Raw genomic sequence first — 26000 nt, 5'->3', positions numbered from 1 at the left:
GTCACAGCTCACCTCCTCCTCCTGTACAATCACTGATAACACCTCTATATACAGAAGATAACACAGGATCCACCATTCACAATAGGTGATGTCACAGCTCACCTCCTTCTCCTGTTCAATAACTGATAACATCCCTATATACAGTAGATTGTTATGATCTGGTGGCTTAGGAGCAGCATGAGACGTGCTCTGGAGGAGGTGGCACCTATACTGACCGCAGACCCTGAACTTAACACAACAACTGGAAATAGCCGTGGGATGTTCCTAACACGGCCTAGACACCTCGACACAGCCGGAGGACTAGATACCCCTAAAGATAGAAACAGGAAAGCTATCTTGCCTCAGAGAAAATCCCCAAAGGATAGACAGCCCCCCACAAATATTGACTGTGAGAGGAGAGGGAAATAACATACGCAGAATGAAACCAGGATTTAGCAAAGGACAAAGGATAAATAGAAAAGACAGGACAGAGTACTGTGCGGTCAGTATTAAAATACTAGAAAATCCACCACAGAGAATACCAAAATCTCCACACCTAACTAAAGGCATGGAGGGTAAATCTGCTTCTCCAGAGCTTCCAGCTTGACTGAATAAATCCACACTGACAAAGCTGGACAAGAAAAAACATAGAAATGCACTGAACAATAAAGTCCACAGTACGTGGACTGCAAAAACCAAGCCAGGACTTATCTTTGATGATTTGGACAGAATAGCAGGAGAATCCAGGAAGAGATGTGAATCCACCAAGTAACAATGGACAACTGGCACTAACTAAAGGATCTGGCCAGACCGAACCCTCACCAGAGCCCCCAGGCCGATCAGGACGAGACAAATGAAAAGCACGAACCAAATCAGCCGCATGAACATCGGAGGCAACAACCCAAGAATTATCCTCCTGGCCATAACCCTTCCATTTGACAAGATACTGAAGCCTCCGCCTCGAAAAACGAGAATCCAAAATTTTCTCAACCACATACTCCAACTCCCCATCAACCAACACCGGGGCAGGAGGATCAACAGAGGGAACAACGGGCACCACATATCTCCGCAATAAAGATCTATGGAAAACATTGTGGATGGCAAAAGAGGCTGGAAGGGCCAAACGAAAAGACACAGGATTGATAATCTCAGAAATCTTATAAGGACCAATAAACCGAGGCTTGAACTTAGGGGAAGAAACCTTCATAGGAACATGACGGGAAGACAACCAGACCAAATCCCCAACCCGAAGCCTGGGACCAACACACCGACGACGGTTAGCAAAACGTTGAGCCTTCCCCTGAGACAACGTCAAATTGTCTACCACATGAGTCCAAATCTGCTTCAACCTGTCCATCACAGAATCCACACCAGGACAATCAGAAGGCTCAACCTGCCCTGAAGAAAAACGAGGATGGAAACCAAAATTACAAAAGAAGGGCGAAACCAAAGTAGCCGAACTAGCCCGATTTATTAAGGGCAAACTCGGCTAATGGCAAGAAAGCCACCCAATCATCCTGATCAGCAGACACAAAGCATCTCAAATAAGTTTCCAAAGTCTGATTAGTTCGCTCGGTTTGGCCATTTGTCTGAGGATGAAATGCGGAAGAAAAAGACAAATCAATGCCCAGCCTAGCACAAAAGGCCCGCCAAAACCTAGAAACAAACTGGGAACCTCTGTCAGACACAATATTCTCAGGAATGCCATGCAAACGAACCACATGCTGAAAAAACAACGGAACCAAATCAGAAGAGGAAGGCAACTTAGGCAAGGGTACCAAATGAACCATCTTAGAAAACCGATCACAAACCACCCAGATAACAGACATCTTCTGGGAAACAGGGAGATCTGAAATAAAATCCATAGAAATATGCGTCCAAGGCCTCTCAGGGACCGGCAAAGGCAAAAGCTACCCACTAGCGCTGGAACAGCAGGGCTTGGCCCGCGCACAAGCCCCACAGGACTGCACAAAAGAACGCACATCCCGTGACAAAGAAGGCCACCAAAAGGACCTACCAACCAAATCTCTGGTACCAAAAATCCCAGGATGGCCAGCCAACACAGAACAATGAAACAATGAACCTCAGAAATCACCTTACTAGTCCATCTATCAGGAACAAACAGTTTCCCCTCTGGACAGTGATCAGGTTTATCAGCCTGAAATTCCTGAAGCACCCGTCGTAAATCAGGGGAGATGGCAGAAAGAATCACCCCTTCCTTGAGAATACCAATCGGCTCAAGGAGTCCAGGAGAATCAGGCAAAAAGCTCCTAGAGAGGGCATCAGCCTTAACATTCTTAGAACCCGGAAGATACGAGACCACAAAATCAAAACGGGAGAAAAACAGGGACCATCGGGCCTGTCTAGGATTCAGCCGTTTGGCAGACTCGAGGTAAATCAGATTCTTATGATCAGTCAAGACCACAACACGGTGCTTGGCCCCCTCAAGCCAATGTCGCCACTCCTCAAATGCCCACTTCATAGCCAACAACTCACGATTGCCGACATCATAATTGCGTTCCGCAGGTGAAAACTTTCGGGAAAAGAAGGCACATGGTTTCATCAAGGAACCATCAGAATTCCTCTGAGACAAAACGGCCCCTGCCCCAATCTCAGAAGCGTCAACCTCAACCTGAAAAGGAAGAGAAACATCCGGCTGACGCAACACAGGGGCAGAAGTAAATCGGCGTTTAAGCTCCTGAAAGGCAGAAACAGCCGCAGAGGACCAATTAGTCACATCAGCGCCTTTCTTTGTCAAATCGGTCAGGGGCTTAACCACACTGGAGAAGTTGGCAATGAAACGGCGATAAAAATTAGCAAAGCCCAAAAATTTCTGAAGGCTCTTCACAGATGTGGGTTGAACCCAATCATGAATTGCCTGAACCTTAACAGGATCCATTTCTATAGACGAAGGAGAAAAAATGAAACCCAAAAAAGAAACCTTCTGAACTCCAAAGAGGCACTTAGACCCCTTCACAAATAAAGCATTATCACGAAGGATCTGAAATACCATTCTGACCTGTTTCACATGAGACTCCCAATCATCGGAAAAAATCAAAATATCATCCAAATATACAATCATGAATTTATCAAGATAATTGCGGAAAATATCATGCATGAAGGACTGAAACACAGATGGAGCATTAGAAAGCCCGAAAGGCATCACAAGGTATTCAAAATGGCCTTCGGGCGTATTAAACGCAGTTTTCCATTCATCACCCTGTTTAATACGAACAAGATTATACGCCCCTCGAAGGTCAATCTTAGTAAACCAACTAGCCCCCTTAATCCTAGCAAACAGATCAGAAAGCAAAGGCAAAGGGTATTGAAACTTGACCGTGATCTTATTCAAGAGGCGATAATCAATACAGGGTCTCAAGGAGCCATCCTTCTTGGCAACAAAAAAGAATCCCGCTCCCAATGGTGACGAAGATGGCCAAATATGCCCTTTCTCCAAGGACTCCTTAACATAACTCCGCATGGCGGTATGTTCTGGCACAGACAGGTTGAAAAGTCGGCCTTTAGGGAACTTACATCCTGGAATCAAGTCAATAGCACAATCACAGTCCCTATGTGGAGGAAGGGAACTGGACTTGGGCTCATCAAACACATCCTGGAAATCTGACAAAAACTCAGGAATTTCAGAAGAGGGGGAAAAGGAGATTGACATCAAAGGAACGTCATTATGAACCCCCTGACAACCCCAACTAGTCACAGACATAGATTTCCAATCCAGCACCGGATTATGTACCTGTAACCATGGAAAACCCAGTACAATAACATCATGCAAATTATGCAACACCAGAAAACGACAATCTTCCTGATGTGCTGGCGCCATGCACATGGTCAGCTGTGTCCAAAACTGAGGTTTATTTTTAGCCAAAGGTGTAGCATCAATGCCCCTCAAAGGAATAGGGTTCTGCAAAGGCTGCAAGGGGAAACCACAACGCTTGGCGAATTCTAAGTCCATCAAGTTCAAAGCGGCGCCTGAATCCACAAACGCCATGACAGAAAATGACGACAATGAGCAGAACAAGGTCACAGACAAGAGAAATTTGGGCTGTACAGTACTGATGGTAACAGACCTGGCGACTCTCTTAGTACGCTTAGGACAATCAGAAATAACATGAGCAGAATCGCCGCAGTAAAAACACAACCCATACTGACGTCTGAATCCATGCCGTTCAGCTCTAGTCAAAATCCTATCACACTGCATAGGCTCAGGACTACGCTCAGAGGACAACGCCATCGTGTGCACAACTCTGCGCTCGCGCAAGCGCCGATCAATCTAAATGGCCAGAGACATAGAATCACTCAGACCAGCAGGCGTGGGGAACCCCACCATAACGTCCTTAACAGATTCAGAAAGACCCTTTCTGAAAATTGCCGCCAAAGCATCCTCATTCCATTTAGTGAGCACAGACCATTTTCTAAATTTCTGGCAGTATGATTCTGCCGCTTCCTGACCCTGACACAGGGTCAACAAGGTTTTTTCTGCATGATCCACTGAATTAGGTTCATCATACAATAACCCTAGCACCTGAAAAAGGGTGTCTACATTAAGCAAGGCCGGATTCCCTGATTCCAGGGCAAATGCCCAGTCCTGAGGATCACCACGCTGCAGAGAGATGACAATTTTAACTTGCTGAGTGGGATCACCAGAGGAACGGGGTTTCAGAGCAAAAAATAGTTTGCAGTTATTTTTAAAGCTCAAAAACTTGGACCTGTCCCCAAAAAACAAATCAGGAGTAGGAATTCTAGGCTCTAAAACCGGAGTCTGGACAACATAATCAATAATACCCTGTACTCTTGCAGCAAGTTGATCCACACGCGAAACCAAACCCTGAACATCCATGCCAGCGCCAAACTCCCGAACCACCCAGAGATTAAGAGGAAAGAGAAGACAAAGTAGACTGCAGAAAAAAAAATGGCTCAGCAATTTTCTTCCCTTCTTTTGAGATGCATTTGACTCATTGTTGGCCAGTTGTACTGTTATGATCTGGTGGCTTAGGAGCAGCATGAGACGTGCTCTGGAGGAGGTGGCACCTATACTGACCGCAGACCCTGAACTTAACACAACAACTAGAAGTAGCCGTGGGATGTTCCTAACACTGCCTAGACACCTCGACACAGCCGGAGGACTAGATACCCCTAAAGATAGAAACAAGAAAGCTATCTTGCCTCAGAGAAAATCCCCAAAGGATAGACAGCCCCCCACAAATATTGACTGTGAGAGGAGAGGGAAATAACATACGCAGAATGAAACCAGGATTTAGCAAAGGAGGCCAATCTAGCTAAATAGAAAAGACAGGACAGAGTACTGTGCGGTCAGTATTAAAATACTAGAAAATCCACCACAGAGAATACCAAAATCTCCACACCTAACTAAAGGCATGGAGGGTAAATCTGCTTCTACAGAGCTTCCAGCTTGACTGAATAAATCCACACTGACAAAGCTGGACAAGAAAAAACATAGAAATGCACTGAACAATAAAGTCCACAGTACGTGGACTGCAAAAACCAAGCCAGGACTTATCTTTGATGATTTGGACAGAATAGCAGGAGAATCCAGGAAGAGATGTGAATCCACCAAGTAACAATGGACAACTGGCACTAACTAAAGGATCTAGCCAGACTAAATAGCCCAGTCAGAATTGGTAATAAGTGGAACCACCTGATGGCTGCTGAAATCCAAAGGAGCAGCAGTACCACTTATAACCACCGGAGGGAGCCCAAGAGCAGAATTCACAACAGTAGATAACACAGGATCCACTATTCACAATAGGTGATGTCACAGCTCACCTCCTTCTCCTGTTCAATGACTGATAACACCTCTATATACAGAAGATAACACAGGATCCACCATTCACAATAGGTGATGTCACAGCTCACCTCCTCCTCCTGTACAATGACTGATAACACCTCTATATACAGTAGATAACACAGGATCCACTATTCACAATAGGTGATGTCACAGCTCACCTCCTCCTCCTGTACAATGACTGATAACATCTCTATATACAGTAGATAACACAGGATCCACCATTCACAATAGGTGATGTCACAGCTCACCTCCTCCTCCTGTACAATGACTGATAACATCTCTATATACAGTAGATAACACAGGATCCACCATTCACAATAGGTGATGTCACAGCTCACCTCCTCCTCCAGTACAATGACTGATAACACCTCTATATACAGTAGATAACACAGGATCCACTATTCACAATAGGTGATGTCACAGCTCACCTCCTCCTCCTGTACAATGACTGATAACATCTCTATATAGAGTAGATAACACAGGATCCACCATTCACAATAGATGATGTCACAGCTCACCTCCTCCTCCTGTACAATGACTGATAACATCTCTATATACAGTAGATAACACAGGATCCACCATTCACAATAGATGATATCACAGCTCACCTCCTCCTGTACAATGACTGATAACACCTCTATATACAGTAGATAACACAGGATCCACCATTCACAATAGGTGATGTCACAGCTCACCTCCTTCTCCTGTTCAATGACTGATAACATCCCTATATACAGTAGATAACACAGGATCCACCATTCACAATAGGTGATGTCACAGCTCACCTCCTTCTCCTGTACAATGACTGATAACACCTCTTATATACAGAAGATAACACAGGATCCACCATTCACAATAGGTGATATCTGCTGTATACACAGCTGTTATCAGTCATTGTACAGGAGGAGGTGAGCTCCTCCTCCATACCCCAATATGCAGCACTGGAGAGGATGCCGCCATGAAGAGCGCGGCCGGATACAGCAAAGCAGTAATGCCAAAAAAAATCATAAAAGAAAAAACTCCCAATCTGAACCTGCACAGCCCGACTCTCATACTAAGGCCATATTCTAATTCCCATCTAGGGAACATTACTGCTCCGCTGGAAGCAGCGGCAGATGTGTCGTCCTCCCCAGGGACTGATTACAGCAGATGTCGCTGGGCTTGGATGTGTGCGCAGAGGGTCTCTGGGGGGCTCCACATACCGGCAGCGTGTTGCTGAAGGTGGTATTGTAGGCACAGGAGCGCAGGGAGGACGCCTGCAGGCAGCTCTCGAACATCTGCAGAGACTCGTTCACTTTGTCGTTAAAATCCTCCGCTGACTTGTTTGCAATAGCGAAGTACAAATAATCGGAATAAAGCCTGCGAGGAGAGAGAACGGCACAATCAGCGGAGAAGGGAGGTCCGCAGCCCTCCATAAGGCTACGTTCACACTGCAAAAACCAACCAGATTAGAAGGAATAAGACCTGTTAGCCCCAGACGGCCTGCTTGCTGATGGTTTCCACTTTGCAATTGCATTGAATGAAAAGAAATAAAAACATGTCTGTATTACTGTTTTTTTAATTTTCCACAACTAAATGCCTATATTTGTTAATTTCTTTACATTGCCGATATCACCTCCATCAGTAGTTAAAGGGAATCCGACAGCAGGTTTTTCTTATGTAATTTGAAAGCGACACGATGTAGAGACTGAGACCCTGATTCCAGCGATGTGTCACTTATTTGGCTATGTGGTGTTGTTTCAATAAAATCAGTGTTTTATCAGCAGGGAATTATCACTATAGGACTAGGCGTCTCGTGCCTCCTGGTCCAAACACGCCCCCACCACTGATTGGCGGCTTTCTGCTGTGGGCGGGGTTATACACAACTCAGTATTCTGAGCTCCGATAGATCTGCAGCAGAGAAAACTGTGATTCTATCATAACTGCTGCACCAGGTAAACTAAGTGATATATCACTGGAATCAGGGTCTCTGCCCCTACACCATGATGCTGTCATATTACATAGCCAAAAAACCATTGATAGATTCCTATAGTTTGGAGAAAGGAAATCTAAATTGTTTATAGATGATAAATCTCTGCCAAGTGATAAAAATCATCCAAAAATACATCTAAACACAACTGACTGCCAAACGTTATTATTTTCTTCTCTGAGGTTGTCAGTTCAGTAAATCAGCAGTCATTAGTACTTTAACTTTTTATGTTGTTGCCTTTAAGTCATTATTAATAAAGAAAACTCTATTTTATTCAGTGCTGATGTATAAAAATCGGACGTCATACAGATGAGACACGGAAGGAAAATCTGGCTGCTGATCTACTGCACTGAGAACTATAATGTGATGATCTCACAGAAGAAAATGATAATGTTTGGTGGCCAGTTGTGCTTAGAAGACCCTGATTCCAGTGATATATCACTTACTTAACTGAGTGCAGCAGTTGTGATAGAATCAAAGTTGTCTCTGCTGCAGAACTAGCAGAGCTCAGAATGCTGAGCTGTGTATAACCGCACCCACATCACTGATTGGCTGCTTTCGGTGTACACTGTGCATAGCCAAAAAACTGTCAGTGATGGGGGCGGGGATGGACCAGGAGGGACGAGGCAGCTAGTCTTGTAGTGATAATCCCCTGCTGATAAAACACTGATTTTATTGAAACAACAAGTAAGTGACACATTGCCAGAATCAGGCTCTCTTCCCCTACATCATGCTGCTCTCTGATTACACAGCAAAGACCTGCTGACAGATTGCCTTTAAGTACTGACGGAGGGGATATCGAGAACATAAAGAAATGAATAAATATATGCATTTAGTCATGGAAAAGAAAAAAAAAGGAAAACAGCAGATCTGTAAAATCTTTGTTTATAATCAATAATCGCTTATATAATCGCTAATCGCTTTTATAATAACACAATATCACACTTTGCACCAGGTAACATGGGATTAAGAATTGTTGAACCTCTCCACGGGGTCCCGCAGGATGACAATGAACTTGGCTCTTGGCTGGAAGGCATGGATGAAGTCCTGGATGAGCACCGGCGGCTCCGTGTTGGTGACATTGTCGTAGAAGTAAGACCAGGCACTGTTGTCCCACATGGTAGACGCACTGGCTTCTCCTATGTATAGGAGAATTTTATATATATATCATTATTGCAGTGATCACAAGCATCATTGTGCCACGTCTTCTGCAGTCTCCTACCTGTGAGGATCTGATCCGTCGGACCTGAATCAGCCAGCAAGTCTTCACTGTGAAAATCTTGGATTTTTTGGGCTGCCATGTCAAAAAGGTCCAGGTAATCTTCTACTGGATACGGTTTGTGGAAAGGCTCCTTTAATCTCACAATGCCTTAAAAACAGAAAATATGTGACAATGACGTTCTGTAAAGTCAGGGAATTCTATCAACACTGGGCGAGACGTCTCCTCCGGATCTACACTTTGTAGGAGAAGAGGTGCACAACGTTTTCTAAAATCAAGAGCCACCAAATCAAAGGACATGATAAAAAGGGTATTCCCATCTACAATATGGATGCTATGGAGCAATATATACTATAAGTGATGACACAAGTCTCTCCTCTCAGGCTGATGAATAGGGGGTCAGGTGGTCTCAATCTCCCATTGTATGAGGGTCTCAGAGGAACTCCCACCGATCAGACATTTATGACTACTCCTGAAGATATAGACAAAAAGTTTCATACAGAAATACTCCAATGACTGTGTTAAAATAAAGGCATAAGCAGCTAGGGCATGACAAAAGGTTTTAAAGGGCACTAAAAACAATTAAAATAATAAATATGCCACCCGTTCATAGCCTTTTCAGGCTTGCGATATTCATGCAGGAAGCACAGTAAAGCATGGCAGTGGCTTATTGATGTCTATACTAAAGCATGGCAGTGGCTGAGTGATGCCTACAGTAAAGCATGGCAGTGGCTGAGTGATGCCTACAGTAAAGCATGGCAATGGCTCAGTGATGCCTACAGTAAAGCATGGCAGTGGTTCAGTGATGCCTACAGTAAATCATGGCAGTGGCTCAGTGATGCCTACAGAAAAGCATGGCACTGGCGCATTGATGCCTACAGTAAAGCATGGCAGTGGCTCAGTGATGCCTACAGTAAAGCATGGCAATGGCTCAGTGATGCCTACAGTAAAGCATGGTAATGGCTCAGTGATGCCTGCAGTAAGGCATGGCAATGGCTCAGTGATGCCTACAGTAAAGCATGGCAATGGCTCAGTATGCCTACAGTAAAGAATGGCACTGGCTCATTGATGCCTACAGTAAAGCATGGCAGTGGTTTAGTGATGCCTACAGTAAATCATGGCAGTGGCTCATTGAAGCCTACAGTAAAGCATGGCATCGGCTCAGTGATGCCTACAGTAAAGCATGGCACTGGCTCATTGATGCCTACAGTAAAGCATGGCAGTGGCTGAGTGATGCCTACAGTAAATCATGGCAGTGGCTCACTGATGCCTACAGTAAAGCATGGCAATGGTTCAGTGATGCCTACAGTAAAGCATGGCAATGGCTCAGTGATGCCTACAGTAAAGCATGGCAGTGGCTCATTGATGCCTACAGTAAAGCATGGCAATGGCTCAGTGATGCCTACAGTAAATCATGGCAGTGGCTCATTGGTGCCTACAGTAAAGCATGGCATCGGCTCAGTCATGCCTACAGTAAAGCATGGCAGTGGCTGAGTGATGCCTACAGTAAAGCATGGCACTGGCTCAGTGATGCCTACAGTAAAGCATGGCAATGGCTCAGTGATGCCTACAGTAAAGCATGGCAATGGCGCAGTGATGCATACAGTTAAGCATGGCAATGGCTCATTGATGACTACAGTAAAGCATCTTAGTGGCTTGGTGATACCCTGGAGCTACTTTTCTTCCTCTGTTACTGGAAACTTGTAGCACGTGAAAGTAAAATGGATTTAATGAAGTATCAGGGAATGCTATGAAACAACATCATGTCTTCCATGATGAAGATGAAGCATGGGCTCCATTGGACCTCCTCTCAGGAACAAGAGTGCCTTAAAGTCCACCAAGATTTGGTCTCAGAAGAAGCCCTGGAAGATTCTGTATTAACTTGAGCCCCATAGAAAATGACATGGTTAGTGATTTCAGCTCTGAAGCCTGCAGAATTGTGAATACAGCTTAGGCCTCTGAGGGCATGTTTAGATGGCTGTATTATCGGTCCGAGTGCGATCCGACAATGTTATTCTATGGTGCCGTGTACATGCCCAATTTTTATTTTCGGACAGAGTCTGTCTGGGGACAAAAAATCGCAGCATGTCCAAGTTTGATCTGATATTCGGATCACATTCGGCCATGCAAGTCAGCGAGTCGGAGGAAAACATTGGACTGCACTCGGATTACATCTGAGAGCAGTCCGATTTCTGCTCACTGATACAATGGAGATGAAGAAATTCTGTTCTCCATCTTCTCCTCATCTGACAAAATCGAATCGCACTATGCCGACACTCTGATCAGAGTTTGATCCGAGTGTCAGTGACATAATCAAGCTGATTCTCTCATCTGCACGAGACCTAATACTGCCAGTTGCGGTTCAGGACCAATATAAGTAAACCTCTTTGAGATGACCACAAAAAATTGAATTAAAAGTGTTCTTCTTGGGCAACGTTTCTTCAAAGAATCGGGTTTGTAATCCAGAGTACTTCTTGGGCAATGGTCTTTTTAAAGAAGATGGCCAGTATGCATGATATATGGTGGGACTAACAATCTGTCCTGGATAGGGACGTGGTCTTCTCATAGAGGCTTTAATGAAATCCACCATATTACAAATGTACTCCCAACCCTGTAGAGTCAGCGAGAAGCTGGCTGACAACCCCCGTCTGGAAAATCATTGATAAAACCATTACATAACTGCAAACGTATCTGACGTATAAATAGGAAACGTATCTATCTCACCAAAGCGTTTCCGCGTCCACCAGTGCGGCTCCTTGATAACCGAGAAGTGGACGTTCGGGTGGAGACGCAGGCGGTCGTACAGATCGGTAGTACCGCACTTGGGCTGTCCGATGATGTAAAAGTGTGGCAAACACCGCAGCCTGTAGTAACGTCCTTCTCTCACTGTGAGATGCGACCAGAACCTTCGCTTCATGTCCTCAAATATGTTGTGTAAACGCTTGGCGTATAAAGAATAGGCGTTGGTCCCATAGGGATCGCTGCTGTCATTTCCGCTGTAGTTTTGGTACCAGCAAGGACTGCGGCACGAGCGGAGGAAATGATGCGGTATCACCGAGAACAGCTAAAGGAAGAAAACAAAAAAACGTGATGACGAATATCTAAACATTGCGAAAAGTTTTCTAAAAGTTTCTAAAGTTTTCTAAAGTTGTGGACCGGTCACCCTTATACTTCCTGCAACTTTTCTAGAGTTCTCAATGACAAATCTGACTACTAATGCAGCAATAAAAGTTCTATACATCCGACAGGTACATAATATTTTAGGAAGGGGTTTAACAATTCTCTTTTACCACTCCAGACATGTCTATGCTAAGAACTACATTCATTTGTGTCTAAAAATGTCCCGTTTATATTACACATTATATCAAGGTGTGAAACATCCTACTGACAAGTGAACGGATAGCAGATTACTATATTTTATGTTTCCATGAGGAATAACTGAGGGTCAGCACTGATACTAGAAGCTTTGCCCCTTTAAAACTTATTGTGAAGAATTGTTTACATTTTTCTGTCTCCACATTCAAAGAGAAAAACCTTTTGGATCTCTTGGTTGACATCGCTTTTATGTGACGTGAGTTGTATATATCAATGTCCCCACTTAGGGGTTCACACTTTTATTTTAGGGGGAAGGAGAATTAAATTGAGGTACAGTATTTCAACACATGGCGTAAAAGAAATTCTATAGTTGGCATGAGTACAGTCATTTGCATCTGGAGGATCTCGAAAAGACATAGTTTTTTTTTTTTTTTGCTTGCCAGATTTTTCACCAGAGGCTTATAAGCCTCCTCACACTGGCATGCCGGTCATGTAACGTTCCACATGGAGAAACATTACCCCTTAGATCCCAGTCGGAGGCCTCTCATACCACCAAATTATATCTCATGCTTTGCACTGAAACAACGTGTCTGCAAATTGAGATTCTGATTTGGATTTTATCCTAAGTCATGTGGCAAGGCTTGTTAAAGAGTCGATATTGACTTTTAGGACTGCTATTTCCAATAGGTGGCGCTAAAGTTCTAGTCCTTTTCCTCTCTGAAGAGACAATTTGCATATTTAATTACCTAGTGCACCATTGTATGGCTTATAAGTCTCCTCACACTGGCATGTCACTCTCCACAAGAAGAAACGCGACTCTTTAGATCACCAGAGTTTTCACACTGATACTCCCACTGGCGTATAAAAAGGCGCAGATAGGATAACATGGAAGCATTCATAGACTCCTTTGTTTTTATCTCCTGTAACAATCACAAGCCGTTCACACTGGTACAAAATGCTCAGCTCTTCATCAGATCCATTATTAATGACTACTGTGACCGGTAATTTACCTGATGCTTAACAGTTCCCTGGTAATGAACATGTCTCAATAATGGCTCATTCAGATGTACGTTTTTTTCATGTACGAGTAAAACAGACCCATTATTTTGATCAGAATATTATCAATTTTTTCTCATTACTGGAGAAAAAAAAAATGTTTCTCCACCTTCTCCTTTCTGACAGTCTGAAAATCAGACCACACTCGGATGGCATCTGAGTGCAGTTCGATTTTTTTCACGGCCCTGCATTGTCGATTTTGATCCGACCCTTGGATCAAAATCGGTCATGTCTTCACGTATTTCCGCGAACCACGAAAAATCACGAATGCTATCCATGAATATCACTCGTATAAGAAAACCAGACATCTGAATGAGCCCTAATAGCTCTGCTAGATTAAGTGTGGTGTCTGGCATGCGTGATGTAGCAGCTCAGGCTGGAGGACTCCTCCGTGACACTTACATGAGGTTCATCTTGCTCCAGCTCGGTTATGGTTGGGATTCGTCGTGTTGTTAGTTGGATCTCCCCTTTATCCAGATAGGATTTCTCTACCTGAGGGGCACTGAAGCTACAGCCTTTAATGGATTGCATGGTCTCCTTTGGTCTTTCTGTTGCAGACTGGTTGGTGGTGAAAGCAAAGTCTCTCGAGAAGGATGCAGAGAGCGCCTGGATCAGATCCGATCTACCTCCAGACAGAGCATACGATGCAACCACCAATACGGTGATAATGAAAGCCAAAAGCAAACTGCACAAGGTTCTCCTGCCAAAGTTCCTCCAGAAGCTCCACATGTTGCTCCTGGGTGGTGGCATCCCTCTGGTGGAGTGTTAGTACGTAGCATAAGTCACTGCCAAGTCCACATTGCTGCATGGACCTCTCCTGAGATGGTAGCACCTAAAACCAGCGATGATGGTTGATGTGAGAAAATGGAAGACAGCAGGTATATTCAGGGGTGTCATCTGTGCTGGAGGACTCAGGACTATAGACGTCACTAGATTTCCCAGGGATCTTCATCATTCCTAATGTTTAAGTACCCTATAATGAGAAGAAAATATGGTCAGTGATGTTGGGGAATGTGGCCATATATCAACCCAGTGCCACCACCGCAACTTGTAATTCCCACAAGTATGTAATTGGTAAGTGGTAATTAATGACTAATATTACTAAAACTATGAATGAGTAATGTGTTTTCTGCTTCAACTTTATTTTGTAAGATTTCTTTTGCTACAATCATTAGAAGACACCATGTCAAGCTTGGAGAGCTCCTATGTGCCTAAAGAGTGGAAACCCCCCACAACCCCATTTTAGAAACTTTACCACTCAAGGAACTTATCTAGATGTGTGGTGAGTATTTTAAACCCCAGGTGCTTTATAACGTTGAGCGTTGAATATGTAAAAAAAAAAATCACATTACGCAGATAACCTATATGTGGGGGGTAACTTCTGTTTGGGTGCACGGCAGGGCTCAGAAAGGATAGAGTGTTGTTTTGGAACGCAGATTTTAATGGAATGTTCTGCAGGTGTCATGTTGCTTTTGGAGAGCACCTGATGTGCCTAAACAGTGGAAACCCCCCACAAGTGACCCCATTTTGGAAACTAGACCCCTCAAGGAACTTATCTAGATGTGTGGTGAGCACCTTGAAGCCCTTTGTGCGTGACAGAAGTTAATGATGAGCCATGAAAAAATGTAAAAAACTAAAATTTTGTTCCCACAAAAATGTTCTTTTAGCCCCCAATTTTTTATTTTCACAAGATTAACAGGGGGAAAAAGACCCAAATTTTTTTTGTGCAATTTCTACTGAGTACACCAATACCCCATATTTGGTCAAAAACTACTTTTGAGGCATGGTGCAATGCTCAGAAGGGAAGAAGCGCCATATTGGAGTCCAGATTTTGCTGGACTGGTTTGAGAGTGCCATGTCACACCGGTAGAGCCCCTGAGGTGCCAGGATAGCAGAACCCCCATATGTGACCCCATTTTACAAACTACACCTATGAATTAATTCATCCATGGGTGCAGTGATCATATTGACACTATAGGTATGTCACAGAATTTTATACCATTGGGCAATGAAAAAATAATAATGACATTTTTACCACCAAAATTTTGTTTTAGCCCCAGATTTTACAGTTTCACACTGGGAAAAGAGTAAAAAGTGACACCAAAATTTGTCCTACAATTTCTGCTGAATGTGGAAATAACCCATATGTGGCTGTACAATACTGCTTAGATATACGGCGAGACTCGAGAGGGACGTAGCGCTATTTTCCACCTTTAGCGCAGATTTAGCTAGAATAGTTTGCGGACTCCATATACAGAGCCCATAAGTGCTAGATGAGCAGAATCCCTCAAGTGACCCCATTTTGGAAATTATACCCCTTTAGAAATGTATCTACAGGTGTAGTGAAAATTGCAAACTGCCGTTGTAGTTACCAGTACGCTGTAGTGACCAGTTCGTTATGCCCAGCTCATGCTTCTGGAGACATGCACCCGTAAGTTATGCTGGCTCTCATCACTACAGAAATGCCAAACATGTGGATGCTATATATGGTTTAGGCACACTGGGGCTCAGAAGGGAGGGGGCATTTGGATTTGGGAGCGCAGAATTTGCTGAATTTCTTTTGGGGGACAAGAAGCTATAGAGCTTTTCCAGAGCCTTTGTACTACCAGTAACGTGGAGGCCCCCTATTTTTCTGTTAACAGACGACAGACCTGAGTGGGGACTTTTTTATTGATTGAGTTGAAGCTTTTATTGGGAACATTTTACATAACATTTGGGATCACAGTTATCCGGCACTCTACGCTGAGCACTTACATCAGGGTTTCCATCTAAATCTCCGAGTGATGTGATTCAGATGAAACCCCCAAGGGATCCATTCACTATAATGATGCAGCAGAGTTACTCTGGACTCCGCCTGGCCTCTGTTCAGCGTTGTCCTTTTCAGAGGTGCACAAAACTATGGACTGCACTTTTATGCACGCCTAAAAAGACGGACACCAGCGGATAGCAGGTCAGACGACATGCACAGTGCCTCCACCTACCTTGTTATAGGGAATCTTCCACCGGGGGTTCTATCTGAAACACGTATTTCAGAGATATACACGGAAACTCGGTGTAAGTGCTCAGTGCAGAGCGCAGGATAAATGTGAGCCGAGCCTTACTGCGATCTTTGGGAGGTAGAATGGAAAAATCAATAGTAGGTGAAGAATTTGTTTTATTTATTTTTTAAGGTGTATAAGTGATTAGATGACTTTATTCTTCAGGTCGGTTCAGTTACAGCGATACAAGATTTATATCGGGTTTTTATGTTTGACTGCTGTCACACACTGAAAGATGCTTCTTATTGCAAAAAATAGTTTTTGCATCGCCATATTTAGACAGCTATAATTTTTCGATATTTCAGCCAACAGAGTCATGTGATGGCTTTTTTTTTTGCGTTAGGCTATGTGCACACCTTGCGGATTTGCCTGTGGAATTTTCTGTGCGGATTCTGCATCTCTTGGCAGAAAACGAAGGTCAAAATCTGCGCTTTTTTAGCGGATTTTGTGCGTTTTTGTTGCGGATTCTGTGCGGATTTCATGCGTTTTTACCCCTGCGGATTTCTATTATGGAATGGGTGCAGAAACGCTGCAGATCCGCACAAAGAATTGACATGGTCCTTTTTTAGTCCGCTGCGTTTTCTGTGCGGAATTTTCCACAATATTAGCACCGCATTTTTTTTTTGCCATTGATTTACATTGTACTGTAAATCACTTGCGGATCTGCAGCGTTTCTGCGAGGAACAAACTGCTGCGGATCCGCAGGAAATCTGCAACGTGTGCACATACTCTTACAAGTTAGCATTTTTATTGCCCAAAAAATGGGCACATGTCATTTTTTTATTGCTTTTTATTCCGATTCTTGGGAGGCAAAATGAACAAAAACCAGCAATTCTGGAATTTTTTTGGGGGGGGTGGGGTGGGGTTATGCTGTTCCGCGTATAGTAAAGTTGCTAAGGCAGCTTTATTCTTCTGGTCAGTACGATTCCAGTGATACCTCATTTATATTTTTTTATGTTTTGGCACTTTTACTCAATAAGATCAATTTTATAGAAAAAATTATTATTTTTGTATCGCTTTTTTCTGAGAGCTATAACTTTTTTATGCTGTATGGCAGCTTGTTTAATGCGGGACAAGATGATGTTTACAGACGTACCATTTTTATGTAGATTGGTCCTTTTGAACTCGTCATCGGGGTTACCTAAGGCCATGTGCACACGTTCAGGATTTCTTGCAGAAATTTCCTGAAGAAAACCGGAAATTTTCTGCAAGAAATCCCCTTTTTTTTTCCGTTTTTTTTGCGTTTTTTTAGCATTCTGCAAGCGTAATTAGCTTGCAGAATGCTAAAGTTTTCCAAGCGATCTGTAGCATCGCTTGGAAAACTGACTGACAGGTTGGTCACACTTGTCAAACATAGTGTTTGACAAGTGTGACCAACTTTTTACTATAGATGCAGCTTATGCAGCATCTATAGTAAAAGATAGAATGTTTAAAAATAATAAAAAAAATAAAAAAAATGCTTATACTCACCCAGACATCTCCTCAGCGGCGTCCGTTCCTCTTCCTATAGCTGCTGTGCGCGCAGGACCTTCCATGACGTCGCGGTCATGTGAGCGGTCACGTGAGCAGTCACATGACCGCTCACGACCAATCACAAGACAGTGACGTCATCACAGGTCCTTCACCGCACAGCAGCTATAGGAACCGAAGCGGCAGCATGCAGCGGTGAGGCGGGAAGACATCGAGGGTGAGTATAGGACTATTTTTTATTTTAATTCTTTTATTTTTTACCAATTATATGGTGCCCAGTCCGTGGAGGAGAGTCTCCTCTCCTCCACCCTGGGTACCAACCGCACATAATCTGCTTACTTCCCGCATGGTGTGCACAGCCCCGTGCGGGAAGTAAGCAGATCAATGGACTCCTAGGTGTGCAGAATCCCCGCAATTCCGCATTTTTAATGAACATGTTGCTTTTTTTTCCGCGATGCGATTTTTTCGCGGAAAAAAATCGCAACATTTGCACAAAAAAATGCGGAATACACTGTAAATAATGGGAGGCATATGTTAGCGTTTTTTTCGCGTTTTTATCACGTTTTTATAGCGAAAAAAACGCGAAAAATCCTGAACGTGTGCACATGGCCTAAAGCTTTCCAGGTTGTTATCAATCATGTGGTGAGATTCCATGCCATTCTTTTGAACATAGGGAGGTGCAGCTTGTCTCCAAATTCAGGAAAGTGTTTTGTAAGTAATTGATTGACTTGTCGTTTTCCTCTACTTACCATCCTGAAACCAAGGATGGACAAATCAATTGTTGGAACAAATTTTAAGATATTTTGTTGGTGCTCAGCAGGAGGACTGGTCCTTATTCTTAGGCTGCCGTCACACTAGCAGTATTTGGTCAGTATTTTACATCAGTATTTGTAAGCCAAAACCAAGAGTGGGTGATAAATGCAGAAGTGGTGATGGTGACGTGTTTCTATTATACTTTTCCTCTAATTGTTCCACTCCTGGTTTTGGCTTACAAATACTGATGTAAAATACTGACCACATACTGAACGTGTGACTGCAGCCTTAAACGGTAGAGCGCTGAGGAATATGTTGGCGCTATATAAATAAAGATTATTATTATTATTATTATTATTATTATTACCTCTTGCTGAGTCTGCCTTTAACAGTCAGATTAACCAGTCTACTAGAACCTCAACTTTTTTTGTAATTATGGTTTTCATCTCCATTTTGCTGAATTCTCGAGGATGAGTTTTGGTTGTCCTAGAGTAGCGGTTGCCACAGAGAAACTTGGGGATGTCGGGAGGGAGGTTCAGAAGAATATTGGGGTGGCTCAGCGCCGCGAGAAACGTAAGGCTGATAGGAAGCTTTCAGGGGGCCCCATATTTAAGGTTGACGATAAGGTCTGGGTATATTCCAAAAGTATTAAATTGAAAGTGCCATCAACGAAGTTGGGTTTTAAGTTTTTTGATCCATATTAGATTTTGGAGGTAGTTAACCCGGTGGCTTTCAGATTAAAACTCCCTCCATTTTTTCGCATTCCAAATGTATTCCATAAATCACTTTTAAAAGAGGCTGTCCCCTGGGTTTTATCTCCTTCATCTCTGCCTCCACTGGTTTCTGTTAATGACAGTTTAGAGTTTGAAGTGCAAAAGATTGTTGATTCTTGGAAAGTCCGCAATTCCCTCCAGTACCTCATTCATTGGAGAGGTTACGGACCTAAGGAGAGATCCTGGGTCCCTGCTCGAGCTGTAAATGCCGATCGTTTGGTCAGGGCCTTCCATCGCAAGTTTCCTGGGAAACCTGGGGGTCCAGTGGCCCCCCTAAAAGAAGGGGTACTGTTACGAACGATTACTCCTCTCGGTGAATTATTGTTTTGCTGCCCTATGGAAACTGGGTAATGCTGAGTTGTCTGTGCTTTGATAGCTTGGCTGTCTAATCTGAGACTGGGAGGTGCGGGACTTACTCCAGGTGTTCTGTGTTCTGGAAATTGTCCAAGCTATTTAACTGAGCTGTTTGCCTCTGATCCCTGTTAGACATAGTTTGTGTTTCCTGGTGTTATCCTGATTCTGTTGCTCTGAGTTCTGGTCTTCCGCTGGCCGACCCGTGGACCGTGTTTTGACTATCCCTTTGTCTTTTTTCTTTTTCTTTGATCCGCTATCTCCTGGCAACTTGACCCCAGACCGTGACCTGACTTACGCTTTTGTCTTTTCCTTTGGTTTTCTACATGCTCTCTTGGAACTGATCCCAGAACATCAGACTTCTCTGCCTCACAATTTGTCTGTGAGTAGTAACTGTGTCACACTTGTGTCTACATTCACAAGCTGCAACCCTCTTATAATCTGTCAGTTTTTTGGTTATGTTTAGGGTGTATAAGGGTATTGTAACAGTCACTGGAAAAGTACTGGAGGGGATATATGTATCATTGAGGTTATTAGCTTCAGTGATATGAAGCTAGGAAAATGCTCCAGCACACTAAGTGCTGAGAGGGGCTAATCGGCCATGTTAAGTGCTAGGTTTAGTGAACAGCTGACGAGTGGGTGGGAGGCTGGTTACCCTACCCTAGGGTGGAGTCCAGAAGGTAAATACACAACCTTCTGACTTAACGTATTGGGTGTGCCTGGAGACCAGAGCTCCAGAGCTGTCTATGCTCGTGATAAGGAAAGTTAGACCTTTTTATGTTTGTTCCTGAGCAGACAGATGCAGTAGCAACACGAACTGTGCCATATGCTATGTTTTTCTGTTTTGTTTTCCTATTAGGCCAGAAGGGTATTTTTTTTTCTAACTCTGCACTAGTTTATGAAGTACCATTAATAAACCAGTGGGAGACTTAAAGAGACAGCATTCCTGTGTCTACCTCTATGTGCAGTCAAGTGAGCCGATCTACCACAGATGTTGTCTTTTCAGGATTGTCCACTTTGGTTAAAAAAAAGTAACGTGTCCATTCTTAAGTCATACTATTTTATACAATAGAAGTGCATTTTTCAGACTAACAATTTTATACAATATAAGTCCATTCTTCAGGCTCACTATTTCATACAATAGAAGTCCATTCTTCAGGCTCACTATTTCATACAATAGAAGTCGATTCTTCAGGCTCACTATTTCATACAATAGAAGTCCATTCCTCAGGCTCACTGTTTTCTACAATATAAGTCCATTCCTCAGGCTCACTATTTCATACAATAGAAGTCTATTTTTCAGGCTCACTATTTCATACAATAGAAGTCCATTCTTCAGGCTCACTATTTTATACAATAGAAGTCCATTCTTCAGGCTCACTATTTCATACAATAGAAGTCGATTCTTCAGGCTCACTATTTCATACAATAGAAGTCCATTCCTCAGGCTCACTATTTCATACAATAGAAGTCCATTCTTCAGGCTCACTATTTCATACAATAGAAGTCCATTCTTCAGGCTCACTGTTTTCTACAATAGAAGTCTTTTCTTCATTCTCACTATTTTATACAACAGAACTCCATTCTTCAAGCTCACTGTTTTCTACAATATAAGTCCATTCTTCAGGCTCAATATTTAGGCCAAAATGTTAAAGGGCGGTATACCATGTATTAATTATAAATGTCTGCTCGACTATTAATAATCAATATTTGGCTAATACCTCACCTGCTACTAATCAGATTCCTATGCACTATATTCTACAACGGCGACTAAGATAAAACCAGTGTATCAATAAAAAGGTATTTATTACACACACGTCTACAGTTATAGGCTGGGGTCACACTTGGCGTAAGACAATACGCCACGTATTATACGTCCGTACTATGGCCGTAATATGGAGAAATGTTCCCAAAATATTGATCCGTAGTCAGGGTGTGTCAGCGTATTTTGCGCATGGCATCCTCCGTATGTAATCCGTATGGCATCCGTACTGCGAGATTTTCGCGCAGGCTTGCAAAACCGACATCTAATGGATTTATGTGCTCAAATGTTCATTAAAACATATATACAGTATATATATATATATGTATATATATGTCATTGAGACACATATATATATATATATTCTGTATTTAGATGTCATTCAACGCGATATCTGTGAAAAGTCGGTAATTCAATTGCCGGCTTTTCATTTCTCCTGCACAAACCCGACAGGATATGAGACATGGTTTTCATACAGTAAACCATCTCATATCCCCATTTTTTTGCATATTCCACACTACTAATGTTAGTAGTGTGTATGTGCAAAATTTCAGCGCTGTAGCTAAAATAAAGGGTTAAATGGCGGAAAAAATTGGCGTGGGCTCCCGCGCAATTTTCTCCGCCAGAGTAGTAAAGCCAGTGACTGAGGGCAGATATTAATAGCCAGGAGAGGGTCCATGGTTATTGGCCCCCCTGGCTAAAAACATCTGCCCCCAGCCACCCCAGAAAAGGCACATCTGGAAGATGCGCCTATTCTGGCACTTGGCCACTCTCTTCCCACTCCCTGTAGCGGTGGGATATGGGGTAATGAAGGGTTAATGCCACCTTGCTATTGTAAGGTGACATTAAGCCAGATTAATAATGGAGAGGCGTCAATTATGACACCTATCCATTATTAATCCAATTGTATGAAAGGGTTAAAAAACACACACACACACACACGATTTAAAAGTATTTTAATGAAATAAACACAGCGGTTGTTTTAATAATTTATTGCTCTCTCAATCCATCAGCAACACCCTCGCTTGGCAAAATAATAAACGCACAAGATACATACCCTCAGCTGAACCGTCACGTCCCACGAGGTAATCCATCTGAAGGGGTTAAAATAATTTACAAGCAGGAGCCCTGCTAATGCAGCTGTGCTCCGTGCCTGTAATCCCCGGCGAATGAATGAAATGTAGGTCATTGACCTACATTTCCTTCAGTCGCGGTGATGCGCCCCCTGGTGGATGTCCTCATATGACCTGGAGCATGGGAAAAAGTTCCCAGGCTGCAGTTCACGAGAACATCCAGCAGGGGCGCATCACCGCGACTCAATGTAAGTACAGATCACTCTGCTTTCCTTTCAGCACCCGGGGATTACAGGCACGAGCGAGTGGTTTATCGCAGCTCATGCCTGTAATATTAGTTAACCCCTTCAGATGGATTACCTCGTTGGACGTGACAGTTCAGCTGAGGGTATGTATCTTGTGCGTTTATTATTTTGCCAAGCGAGGGTGTTGCTGATGGATTGAGAGAGCAATAAATTATTAAAACAACCGCTGTGTTTATTTCATTAAAATACTTTTAAATCATGTGTGTGTGTGTGTGTGTGTTTTTTAACCCTTTCATACAATTGGATTAATAATGGATAGGTGTCATAATTGACGCCTCTCCATTATTAATCTGGCTTAATGTCACCTTACAATAGCAAGGTGGCATTAACCCTTCATTACCCCATATCCCACCGCTACACGGGAGTGGGAAGAGAGAGGCCAAGTGCCAGAATAGGCGCATCTTCCAGATGTGCCTTTTCTGGGGTGGCTGGGGGCAGATGTTTGTAGCCATGGGGGGGCCAATAACCATGGACCCTCTCCTGGCTATTAATATCTGCCGTCAGTCACTGGCTTTACCATTCTGGCGGAGAAAATTGCGCAGGAGCCCACGCCAATTTTTTCCGCCATTTAACCCTTTATTTTAGCAGCTACAGCGCTGAAATTTTGCACATACACACTACTAACATTAGTAGTGTGGAATATGCAAAAAAAATGGGGATATGAGATGGTTTACTGTATGTAAACCATGTCTCATATCCTGTCGGGTTTGGGAAGGAGAAATGAAAAGCCGGCAATTGAATTACCGACTTTTCACTAACACCGCTGCGTATTTCTCGCAAGTCACACTGCTGGTCCGTGTGGAATCCGTATTTTTCTCGCCCCCATAGACTTTCATTGGCGATTTTTTTGCGCAATACGCTGACAAACGCAGCATGCTGCGATTTTGTACGGCCGTAGAAAGCCGTATATTACGGATCCGTAATATACGGCTGATAGGAGCAGCCCCATTGAGAATAATTGTGCCGTATGTAATGCGAGTTTTACGGACGTAGTTTCTGCGCTCTTACGTCCGTAAAACACGCATGTGTGACCCCGGCCATATATGTTACTAAATTATCACACTAACACCGTATACAATAATACAGAATACTAATATATAATTAACCCCAATATCCTAATTATCCTTCCCAGCCACTTAACTAAAACATACACACATTAATTACAGCTCACCCACCTATTACTAACTAGCCCTATGGGAGATAAAGGGTTAATTGTGATACTTAGCCAATCCTGCAGCTCCTTGGTGGTTGAGAGATATGGAGCAGGTTGCTGTGGATGGTGCCGAACAGGTGCAGGGCTGAAGCTGGCTGCTGGAAGAGAAGTCAGCAGAGACCCGTGGAGAAGCAGATGTGGTAGGGAGGTGAGTAGCAGAGGGAGGTGAGTAGCAGAGGGGGCTGCTCAGGGGGGACGTGGGGAACAGGGCTGCTATGGAGCAGAGGAGGAGACCAGCAGCAGGGCAGGCAGGAACACGTGGAGAGGAGCAGGGCTGATGCCGCAGAGGGGAGACACGTGGGACTGGGGCTGAAGAAGAGAGGACAGGATAAGAGCTGTGATGGCAGGGTGCAGGTAAAGAGTATACACTAGAAGTAAAAAAAAAACAAAAGCAGCAAAGAAATCGCAGAAACTACCTAGGAAACACTGACACTAGGATTTACATTCTTCTATTTCAGGAGCAGAAAAATGTAGTTTAACTGATCGCTTCATTAAATCACTGATTCCAAAGGATGGTGGAAATTTTCAGTTCATCTCTGTTTCATTCATTTAAAAAAAAAGCAGTATTTGGTTAGTATTTTACATCAGTATTTGTAAGCCAAAACCAGGAGTGGAACAACTAGAGGAAAAGTATAATAGAAACATACGCACCACTTCTGCACTTATCACCCACTCCTGGTTTTGGCTTACAAATACTGATGTAAAATACTGACCAGATACTGGTAGTGTGACGGCAGCCTTCTACAGACAGCCATGATTTTTCTGGTATGCAAAAAAAAGGGTACATTTCCATCACTGCTAGAATATGTTCACATTGCACCAGTTTTTCAGGCAGAAGATGTTTTGGGAAACTCCTTTCCTTTGCAATTGTAATCCTGAAGTGTCTTTTTTTCCGTATTTTACGGTTGTTTACTATGCATTTTATCAGTTTTTGTTCTTTTTTTCCTCTTACATTAGCAGCTTTTTTTTTCTTTTTTTTGCGTTTTTCAAACATTTTTTGGAACCCATAAAGCAATGAAGAAAACGCTTGGGAATCTTTATCTCCCAGTTTTTGCCATGGATAAGTAAAACATGTTTAGGGTATGTGCACACGTAGAATGATCCTCTGTGGATTTTTCCGCAGTGGATTTGATAAATCCGCAGGGCAAAAACAGCACGTTTTCCCTGCGGATTTATTGCAGGTTTTTGTGCAGATTCCACTGCGGTTTTACACCTGCGGTTTTCTATTATGGAGCAGGTGTAAAACTGCTGCGGATTCCGCACAAAGAATTGACATGCTGCCGAATATAAACCGCTGCGTTTCCGCGCGTTTTTTTCCGCAGCATGTGCACTGCAGATTGCGTTTCCCATAGGTTTACATTGTACTGTAAACGCATGGGAAACTGCTGCGGACCCGCTGCAGATCCGCAGCAAAATCCGCAGCGTGTGAACATAGCCTCATATGGGTAAATCACTCTCACATACAACTTTTAATTCTCTAAAGGGTTAATACTATCTCAGCAAGTTATCGCCTACAGTATCCACCCTCTCTCCAGCTGTGCCATAGACATTTAACCATACATACGGTCGATGGGATATTTAAGAGCCGTGTTCTCAGCATTTGAGTAGCTCCAAATCCTCAAACCCCCATCCATCATTGTGCTGCTTATCCTGCGGATACCTTGCTAAGTAGAGAATTTCTCCTTGAAGGACTTGTCCACCATTAGGAACATTTTTTTTTCTTAAATGGATATATTTGGGGCTAAAAGTCATATTTTTGCAACTGGTTTTCTTTAAAAAAAAAGTTGCACCATCTGTCTGCTATAGCCTCTGGATGCACTGTCTTTTGCTGGCTGCAGAATGGGTTAACTGAGAATTCATCAACGAGTTCATTCTCTTATCTGTCTTTTTCTGAGCTACT

At 43.2% G+C, this 26000-nt stretch overlaps 1 protein-coding gene across 1 annotated transcript in view; it reads right to left on the bottom strand.

The window, feature by feature from the left end:
* Nucleotides 1-26000, bottom strand: part of CHST15 (carbohydrate sulfotransferase 15) — a 72447-nt gene that overhangs the window by 10499 nt on the left and 35948 nt on the right. Inside the window, exons 2-6 of the mRNA XM_077257054.1 lie at nucleotides 13765-14335; nucleotides 11716-12055; nucleotides 8995-9141; nucleotides 8755-8911; nucleotides 7006-7162 (exon numbers count right to left, since the gene is read on the bottom strand). Of these exons, the coding sequence (XP_077113169.1) occupies nucleotides 7006-7162; nucleotides 8755-8911; nucleotides 8995-9141; nucleotides 11716-12055; nucleotides 13765-14112 (1149 nt within the window). The 5' untranslated portion in view covers nucleotides 14113-14335. The remainder of the gene's footprint in view (nucleotides 1-7005; nucleotides 7163-8754; nucleotides 8912-8994; nucleotides 9142-11715; nucleotides 12056-13764; nucleotides 14336-26000) is intronic.

Source organism: Ranitomeya variabilis, chromosome 4 (genome assembly GCF_051348905.1).
Source record: "Ranitomeya variabilis isolate aRanVar5 chromosome 4, aRanVar5.hap1, whole genome shotgun sequence".
Taxonomy (NCBI): Eukaryota; Metazoa; Chordata; class Amphibia; order Anura; family Dendrobatidae; genus Ranitomeya; species Ranitomeya variabilis.
The sequence above is the reverse complement of the archived record's forward strand: the minus strand, read 5'-3'. Positions and strand labels throughout refer to the sequence as shown.